The following is a 10,424-nucleotide window of genomic DNA, read 5'->3' as shown; positions in this document are numbered from 1 at the left end:
AACAGCCATAGTGTAGACTTCTGAGTTATGAAATTATTTTCAAACGTAAATAAAAAATAAAAACACAATGAATGAACACGTGCACATATGTTAAATACCTTTTTATTTTTATTGGGCTATACTAAATCGTCATTCAGTACCGGACACCCTGTTTAAAACAATTGGTATAAATTGTTCGTGTGAATATGGCATTAGCCGCAATAACATCTCTGTGTTTTTTGAAAGTCATAAAAAGGCCAACTAGTTGACAACTTTTTGACAGGTCATCGTTTTCCCAAAAGAATTGTTCCCTTTTTCAACGACGGCAACCGTAGGTGATTACCGTGGCACCTCAGAATCAATTTTTTATTTTTCGTTTTTATTTTCCATCAAAGTGAAATGTTAATTCGATAGTTTTCATATTTTCTAATTCAATTCAGTAGAAACATTTAAACACAAAAAGTAAAACTCTTAATCAAAATGGCAACGCGTGGCGGACCAATGATCACTGGAACTGATGGCACAGACTTTGAATACCGACAGCGGGTCGCAGCTCCACATCAAATTAGGTTAACAAATAATACAATACAAAATATAAATAGTTGCATTCATTTCTCCAACCCTAAACACTTATGCCACACTTTAAAACTTGCTACGTTGGTCTAGCCAATAAATCTTTGTGACTATACTAGTCACTAGTAACTTGTAGTTACTTAGCATTTGCCCACACAAAATATCTAATACACAAATTTATTCATAAAACGCTCTGGGACGTACAACTGGCTGCGTGCCAGGTCTTGTTTACATTTTTATGTACACCACATTGAAATACATGGACACACACCTTAATACAATGACATTGGAGTTGGTTGTTCTTCGTCCTAAAGCACTGCTATCTTTTCTTGCAGCTTGCTCAACAAATCTCGTCTGAAACACTGCATCTTCTTTCACGCCCTGCTCTTCTTCGTCATGCTGGCCAAGCTCATTTCGGACATACTGGATCGACTAGATATTTTTGTTTTGGAGATAGAAGAGCTCGAGGTGCCACCTCCACTTTGGTGGGAATACGTTTGGTGTTTGTCGCTATTGACGTCGTTCATTGGTCTTTCGGCTGCACGCAGCAACAAGATTAGAGAAATGCAGAAGTATGTTGTGGCAATTGGATTGCTGGGAGTGCTGCCATTGCTGTATTGCTTTCTATATTACTTTGGTGATGTGTGGGCCTACATGACGCTCGAGGAAGGAATGGATCCTGACGAGACCGACATTTTTTTGTGGAGGGTAAGTAGACAATACTAAATAAATATTTTCTCGAATGTATCTAAAGACATTGTAATTATTGTAATATCTTGTTTATTTATTCTTGAGAAAGCTTAGTCCATTGATACTTATATTATGTTCATTGAAAATAAAATATTCTTTCTACGAACTTTTCCTGAGGTCTACGATGACTCTTAATTTGGGAGTTGACAATTCATATTTTCCATTGGCATCTCGTTTGGAATTGGTTGTTGTGTTTTAGCTCACGAATTGATTTCCCATTTTCACGGTATATTTTTCAATAAATAAACACATAACTTAAAAAATAAATAATTAAAATTGAATTCGGGAAGAATTTAATGAATGCAAATATTTTCTATTACAAAAATCTTGATTAACCCGCCAAGAAAAAGAAGTTCCTAAATCATTAAAAATTACAATCATTTTTCAAACTATAATTAAGAGCAATGCAGAAAAACAAAAATTCGAAAATAAAATAATTGCTGTTAGTTTCTCATACAAAATGTAATGATGACTACTTAGTTTATATAACCGGTGACCCAGGTCTCACAGCCCAGGTTTGTACCAACATTTTGAAACGTCCTCAAGTAGGGATTAAGTTATTAGATTTGGAAAGGAGATTTGAAATGCGACAACTACTCAAAGTTTCAATAAAAACTGACCGTAAGTTATATTAGGGAGCTAAATAATTAAATTCCAAATGGTTGTTTTGGAAAAAGAACGGAGATTTTTTTGATCTATGTGCTCTTGAAGTGAAGTTGAGAAGAGGAGTGTGTCGTCTAAGTACACAATCCATATTTTATTTATGAACCACAAAGGACTTCGTTCATCATCCTTTGAAAGGGTGCAGATGCATTTTTTAAGCCAAATGGCATTTGAGTAAACACATAATAGAATATATGTCCCTTGCTACAGGCGTCGACTTTCTGCATCAACACTGCCTGTGGTATAATTCTACTCTTCGATCGCTTCGTAACCATAGTAAGAAGTTGTGTGAAATGTTCCTACGCTCTGGAGTTTATCTTTATTTCAACGATCTATACAATTTCTTCTAATAAGAATAAAGTCGTGGCTGTTGGACGTGTTTTTCTTTTGTTCCCTGTTTTTTCATAATTTTTTCAAAATAAGTTTACTGTTGAAACTTCTTTAAAATGCCAAAAAATTGTGCGCTTTGTAGCTTAAGATTGCATCGCGATGGTTTTATTCATTGTGAAAGTTTTTGTGGACTGAGTTTTCATAAAAAATGCGCAAAAGTCCGTGAAGAATCTGACATAGCACTTCAATCAGATCGCAACCTCGCGTGGCAATGTAATAGCTGCATTTGTGTTAGTAGCTCTATCCTATCGCTTATCGTTAAACTTAAAAATGATGTTGCTGATATAAAGTTGAAGCTTGAAAATAGTGACTCTTTAAAAACTGAACCAAAAACTAGAAACAAAAATAAAACAAATCAAAAAGTTTCATTCATTGAGGGTACAAAAACACTCATGACTCAACATTAATCGCAGAATCCCCATCAATATCTGCAACGTCGTCGTCATCATCATCATCGTCTTCGTCATCATCATCTTCAACATCGTCATCAGCTGAGTTTCAAATAATACCAATAACAGTTCCAACAAGTTAACCCCCCAGCGTTCCATCTGTTCTATCACCTAACGTAGCTACTGAAGGTGCACCATCAACGGATGATTTGTCATCAATCGCAAGACCTGAAAACAACAACACTTCTGAGTCGTCATCAAATTCAATTGTTGTTTTATCTGCCGCAACACTTGAAGAAACACCTTCATTAAAAACGTCATCGTATGTTCAACCGATCATTAAAAATGCAATTGACTTGTGCCCTAAGATAGTGCAGCAAGACAAAAGCCAACCAAGTCAGCGCACTTCTAAACTGATTGGTAACTGGACTGCAACTGAAGGCACAGCTGATTTCTCATTCTCATCAGTTCTTAAGCTTAAATTTCTTCATCTGTCTTGTATCAGTACGAACGTCACCGAGAAGAACATTACTTCTTTTGTAGCACATAGGCTTGAACTTCCGGAAAGAGTGCTTCTTTACAAGAGATTAGTTAAAAGTAATGTCGATGTTTCAACTCTTCATTTCACTAACTTCAAACTTGGAATTCCAGAGTCTGCATTTGAGAAAGCATTTAATCCTTCTATTTGGCCATTGGGTGTGCATTGTTTACAAGTTTTTGTTTACCTGCTTTGGAAAAAAGAATGCAGGTCGTACACGGATTTTGTGAAAGCGTTGGACAGAGTCCATAATAGACTTCTATTAAGAAAGTTAGAGAGGATGGGATTCAGATTCGGTTTTCTTAAATGGTTAGAATCTTATTTGTCAAATCGAAAACAGATTGTTAAAATCGAAGGCAATCCATCCTTGTTTAGTCTTATCGGGACTGCCTCAGGGAAGTCATTTGGGACCCCACCTTTTCAGTCTTTTCGTCAATGTCATTCCGAACTTTCTGCAATTTTCTTATTGTTTCATTTTCGCAGATGACTTGAAAGTATATTCCCAAATTTCTTCAGTTGAAAATTGTGTTAACTTTCAAAATAATATAGATGCGTTTTTCAATTGGTGTAAATATAATCATCTCAAGCTAAATATCTCTAAATGTAAAATATTGAGAGCTTCTCGTACAACACCTAAAGTGCTGTTTAGTTACAGTCACGGCAGTGAAAGTCTTTCAACCGTGAGTGAAATAAAGGACCTTGGTGTTATTTTTGACACTAAGTTTTCTTTTTTTGAACACATACATTTTATTATTTCAAAAGCGAATTCGTTGCTAGGTTTTTTAAAACGCTACACGGGTGTATTTAAAGGTAGTTATACTCTGAAAACGATTTACATATCTTTAATATTACCCATACTGGAATACTGTTGTGTTATTTGGTCTCCTTTTTATCAAAATTCCTCAGACAGGATCGAAAACATTCAAAGAAGATTCACGCGCTTTGCCTTAAGGAATTTCAGGTGGTCAGATGGTTTGCCCAATTATGGTTTTAGGTGCGCACTGATAGCCATAGAGAAACCCTTGGGGTTCTTTTTATCAAGGAAATACTCAATGATAAAATAAAATCTCCGGACTTACTAGCTCTTATGTCTTTTTATATTCCTGAGAGACATCTAAGAAATAGGGACGTTCTCTTTTTAATTCCTAGTCACAGGACGAACTATGAACTTAATGAACCCCATAACTCGTAATTTAATTCATAGTGAAGTCGACCTTCAAATGAATAGGGATATGTTTAAGAGTATTGCTTTAAACTTTTTTAATGATGTATAATGATAAATTATAATTTAATTGTAGTCAACAGATTATGTATCCATTGATGAATAAAGAAATAAATAAATAAATAAAATAGATTAGAAATGACTTTATTTATATACGAAATTCAGTTATAAAATAAATAATTACAAGTCTTTTAAGAAATAGTTTTAAAACCGTCGGTCAGATGGACAGAATATGAATTCTGATAGCGAAAACAAACAAAACAATAAAATTAAAAAGTGAGATTAAATGTATTAATAAAATTAAATTACTGGAAATTACTTTAAAAAAAGTTTATAAGAAACAATTTTTTTAAATTTCAATGAAAGAATACAGCAAAAAGAAAAAAAAAGAAAAAACAAATTTAAATGTACTGGAAGAATTAAAAGCTCTCAGTAAGAATTTCTTTTCTGTAAGCCATTGTGCATTGGAGGAATTTGTAAAGTCTATCCCAGCCTTTTGCTCCATTAAGGGTTTAAATTACATCTTCAGCTTCAAATTGGTTCTTCCCAAAAATGTTTCGACGAATTTCTTCGATATTGGACAAAATCCTAAAAAGTGTCCGATATTCTCTCTCTCATGGGTGTTGCAGAGTTGGCACTCGATAGGGAGGTCTGGTCTATGAGGTATGTAGTTCAGAGAAAGTATCTCACCTTTGACTCGTAGAATTGCAGAAATAATATCGATGAGTTCTTGTCGTCGAAGTAGTTCCATTCTCTACTGCGATGCTTTGGCCTGGTTGATGAAGTGTTGCCAATATTTCTCATCCAATCTCGCAACAAGGAAGTGAACATTTCCTTTAAAACCCGTTACATTATCTATCAAATTCCATCGATTCACCTGTCAAATTTGCAAAATTGATCCAAGTTTGTACAAAATCAAGCCGATTTATGATGATACATTTTAATACTCTATTGACCAGCCTTGATGAATCCAGTAGGAGTATTTTGACAACGTAATCGAAATTAATCTTGAGCGTGTCGATAAACAACGGTGGCAAACCTGTTTCGATATGGAGCAAATAATTAAGCGTTGTTGATGGGATAGCATAGACTCGCTTCAAAAAGAAACGTAATAATTTGTCCACATCCTCATATTCTGTGTAGCCCCACACTTGAGAGGAGTAAAGCATAATAGATTTTGCCACAGCTTGAAACAGTTTTCTTTCACCTGCTGAAGTTTTAACTTGATCTGTTTTTTATACAAAGGTTACTTGTTATGGTCACACCGAGGTATTTAACTTCCTTAACAACTTGAATTTCCTGATCCTCTTACTTCCATTTTTCATAACTAGCGTATCTTTCGTGTCCTTTTCTGAAGATCATTATGTTAGATTTGCTAAGGTTGACTGATAAATTCCATGTATCGCAGTATTTTCCAAGTTTGACGATCACTACTTGGAGTTGAACATGTTGTTGATAATTTCTGTAAAATTTTGTGGATGTAGTGGATAATACTTTATCTTTTATTGACTGAGTTATGATAGTTTTTGTAATCTTGTTGCTGTCTAAAATGTTGTTGATGTAAATTACGATTTACAGAAATTGTTTGACTATTAGTTTGTAGTCTAAGATTTTGATGAAATATATTTTTATTGGATGAACCGGTTTCATTTATTAAACATTTTGGGAATGAAATTGATCTCACCACTGGGCATTGGCTTGAGTTATTATTATTGACAAGTATTATATTTTATTTTTATTTTTTTATTTTGTGCCTTATTTGCAACTGTACAAACATTTTTGAGGTATACTCGAAATTAACATATAAAGTATATACATATAAAATCTTTTTGTTACTAATACAAAAATATAAAGTTCGGCGTTTTTTCAAGAAGAATTATCCTTTGATTTGATATTTATTTATTTGTATGTCAGCTGTACATCAAGTTAAACTTGTAAATTGTACAGGATATAGAATATTGATTTAAGATACAATAAACTAAAGAAATATTTACAAACGTGTGAGAACAAAATTAACAAAAAATTAAATTAAATTAATTAAACATTAAAAATGGATTACAATTAAGAATTTAAGATTTAAGAACAAAAACAAGAGACATGTTAATTTAAAGTTATCTGAATCAAGACGCAAGAAAAATAAAATTGAAAATTATTAATTTAAAAGTATGTTCAGTTCAAGTGTGAGAAATATTCAAAACAAAATGCTTGAAACTTTCCGTTTTCGATTCTAGACCTCATGTGACTGGAAGGTTATTCCACAGTCTAACAGCATGAACGAAAAATTGCCCGTGCGATGTCAAACACGTAAAGGTGCACGAGCGCAATAAAATGAAACGGCTAGAAACACAAACATTAAGTTTGTCACATAGATGACTTGAAGTCTTTTTAACAATCAATTAGAAGAGTAAAATACAACAACGATATTTGAAGAAAGCTACCAGATCGAAATTTAAAAGCTGACGAGCTTGAAAAGAGATATGATCGAACCTACGTAGGTTAAAAACAAACCGAGCTATTGCATTAAATGCCACCTTTAGTTTGTGAGCTGATTGAGAATCAAGATCAGCAAACAGCTCACACCCGTATGTTTTATTGGTAGGACAAGTGCTTGTACCAACTTTAATTTAATATGGGTAGGTAGTATGGATTTAGTAACAGATAGTCCTCTAAGTGAAGCATAAACCTTTGACACAACTGTATCGACATGGTTATTCCAAGTTAACCTGTTGTTAAAGACCGAACTTACATTTCTAACTTGGGCAACATATTGAATAATACAATTATTCAACATAACGGGAGGGAAATTATCTGGGTTTGGTGTTTTATTGAAATTGGAAGAGCTTTCGTTTTTTCAGGATTGAGTTTAAGTCCGTTCCTTGTCGACCAATCATTTATTTCCTGTAAATCAATGTTCATTTTAGATATTTCATCCTTAAGCATCATCTCAGGAAAACTAATATGTAATTGGACATCATCTGCATAGATATGAAACTGACAGTAAGACAAAACAGAGGGCAGATCATTACTGAACAATGAAAACAGAAAAGGTCCAAGGATTGGTCCTTGGGGAACACCCTTATTAACAGGGAGGAACGAGGACATTCTAAAATTACAAGACACGGCTTGCATACGATTGGTCGTCAATTTATCACAGAGAATATTATGGTTAACATAGTCAAATGCCTTTGAAAAGTCAAGTAAGGTTATCACAGTTGTAAATTAATTGTCTAAAGCATGTCTTATGTCATCAGATACGTTGAGTAAAGCTGAAACACAGCTATTTACAGAAATCCAGATTGCAAAGGATTCAAAAATTGCTTGTCTTTAATATAATATTTTATCTGGTTACTTATCAGACTTTCAAAAACTTTAGATAGAAAATATAAGATAGCTATCGGTCTATATTCCTTCTTTTTTCCTTGTTTTAGGATGGGATATGTAGATGTCATTATAATGGTGTTGAATATGTGCGTTATGTGGGAAAGTACGAAGGGTAGGAGCATTTTAATAAAGTCAGGATGAATATTGTCAAGTCCGGTGCATTTAGATTTTATGCAGAAAATTGCCTTACCTACCTGATAATCATATACGGCACTTACCGAAAAGGCGTTAGTAGTACATCCTTTGCACGTCTAAAGGACATTTCACAGATTTGGGTTTGTGGAGTAGAAAATTTAACATCCAAACCTTCCAAATCAATATTATCATCACAAGATTGAAAATCTTTTCTCAAACCAATATTCTTAACTTCCTTATGTGTATTGGAAAAATTAGGTTTTCCTTCCAAAAAAAACTGACGACCGATCTGAGTTAAACTTGTTGTTATAAAATTTGTATTTCGCAATTTTGATCAAATTCGTTACAGAATTCCGTAACCGTTTAAAGTCGACGAGCATTTCTAGCCTCTAAAGAAGCTTCTCATGGTATGTCTTTCCTTTTACTTTTCTGCTCACATTTTCGTTTTCAAGTTGTGGAATTAAGTATGGAAGGACTCCAATGTACAATTTCTGCTATTTCTCGTGCTGATTTACAGCCCTGGCTATGCAACAAAACAAATTTTCGAATTTTTAAAAACGGTTTGTTTCCTTTTGGTGTCATTTCGACGTAGAACAGAGCTACTACAGTGTCCGATTATTTGTGAGAGGTTAAATTAAGGAGATGTTTATGTTCTTTTTTTTATTTATTTCTAAGTTAATAATTTCAAATGCAGTTTTTTTATTTAAACTCATTTTGATAAAATTATATTTAAGTTCTACTACTTCTATTTTCTTTGAGATATAGCATTGCGAAATTTTACATTCTCTTTTTCCGATTAGTGGTGGAAGCCACTGTATCTCGTTCCTTAGAACCTCTACGCCTGCAAACTCTGGGTTGTATTCTCCGGATTCTTAAGCTTAAAAAATGTCTGCAGCTCGAATATTTTCCGAATCTAAAATTGTATTGCCTTCGGAATAATTTTATGCTACGAACATTACACTTTAGACATCTGATTTAAATTTTCTAAAAATCTAATCATCAGTTGTCTTAATATCAATAAAACCTACAAAATATACCATTGAAAAATGGTAACATTTGTAATTATTTAACAATTAATTTTTTTCTTTAAAAAAATGATCTATCGTTTATCTATTAATTTCTTTCTTAGGGAATGCCATATGGACTTTTGTGGTATGCCTTCTGTTTTGTTGGGTTCCAAATCCACGGCTTTACGTTGTACTTTGCATGGAATCTCATCCAAGCTTGGAAAGCAAGAACTGCATCCAGAAAATACCAATAAATAACCAAACGAACATACAAATCCAAACACACGTCACGAATAATATATCACCACCACCTGATACGCCTGCACACATAATGACTGTTGGCGCAAAAATTATGAATTCCTATCCCAACCGACAAAAATAAAAACGAAACTATACTCTAAAGTAGAAAAGATGTCAATAAGTATATTTTCTATTAAATGTTTTAAATGTTGAGAAAAAAAAATAAAAAAAAACAATAAATAATTGATCGTTAACTATACTATATAAATGTTATTGTAAATAATATTTTTCTGAAACAAAAATTGCTAAAAAGAAGGAGTGATAGAATTCATGAAGAAAAAACATTAAACATTAACAGAAGAACTCGCACACAAAATACACATTTTAAGATATTTAATTAAAATTACAATAAATGTGCTAGAAGTTAATAAATTATACCATTATCTTGATTATAAGAAAATTTATAAATAGTTTGTTAATAGAAAAAGAGAGGAAAATGGTTTGAGGTTTGAATACAAAATATTAGCAGCGAGAGTTGTAATGAAAATTCGAAGAAAGGATACACAATCGTTTTCCTTATTTAACTACTTACTATTATTGTTTTTTTTTAATCATATAAACGTGCCTACAAACTATAAATGTTGTATTTGTTTTGAGATAATAAATCAAAAACAAAAAAAATGCCTGTTAAATTTATAATTTTTGTGTGTTTAATTTTGTTTCTTATTTCTGCGATGTTACCAAGAAAAGTTTAAATAAATAAAATGTGTTCTGAGTGGGTAAATACGATTTTTTGATAAAAAGGAATAGAAGATTTTATATTTAGCAGAAATTAAAGATTGTTTCTTGTATCCGCGAATGGGGTATGGCCTAATATTGTTTTTTTTTTTTTGTTTCGAGGTGTTAATAGAGTGGAATAGCGTAAGGCGAAGGCTGATTGGTGATCATCAATATTAATGTCTTTTCTACACGTAAGGTGATTATCAATAGCTTTGCACTTCTTTTCCAACTTTTCTGTTTCTTCGTTTATTGAAGAAAGCTAATAATGTAATTAAGTAAGTAATGTTGTTTATTTCACTTTATCCATACATTAAATTGTTTCTCATATTTTTATGATTTGATTCAGTTCTTAGAATTAGTAATAATTTAACAAATGT

The 10,424-nt window shown here is 32.7% G+C and overlaps 1 protein-coding gene across 1 annotated transcript; it reads left to right on the top strand.

The window, feature by feature from the left end:
• Nucleotides 1-274: 274 nt before the first annotated feature.
• On the top strand, nt 275-9,966 carry LOC129940471 (protein jagunal). The gene is made up of 3 exons (XM_056048816.1): nt 275-548; nt 888-1,260; nt 9,150-9,966. The coding sequence occupies exons 1-3, from the start codon at nt 460-462 to the stop codon at nt 9,279-9,281; spliced, it is 594 nt and encodes a 197-aa protein (XP_055904791.1). The 5' UTR covers nt 275-459; the 3' UTR covers nt 9,282-9,966.
• Nucleotides 9,967-10,424: the final 458 nt, after the last annotated feature.

The sequence above is a fragment of the Eupeodes corollae genome, chromosome 1, assembly GCF_945859685.1.
Source record: "Eupeodes corollae chromosome 1, idEupCoro1.1, whole genome shotgun sequence".
NCBI classification, from domain to species: domain Eukaryota; kingdom Metazoa; phylum Arthropoda; class Insecta; order Diptera; family Syrphidae; genus Eupeodes; species Eupeodes corollae.
Note: the sequence above shows the minus strand (reverse complement) of the source record. Positions and strands in the feature narration are given on the sequence as shown.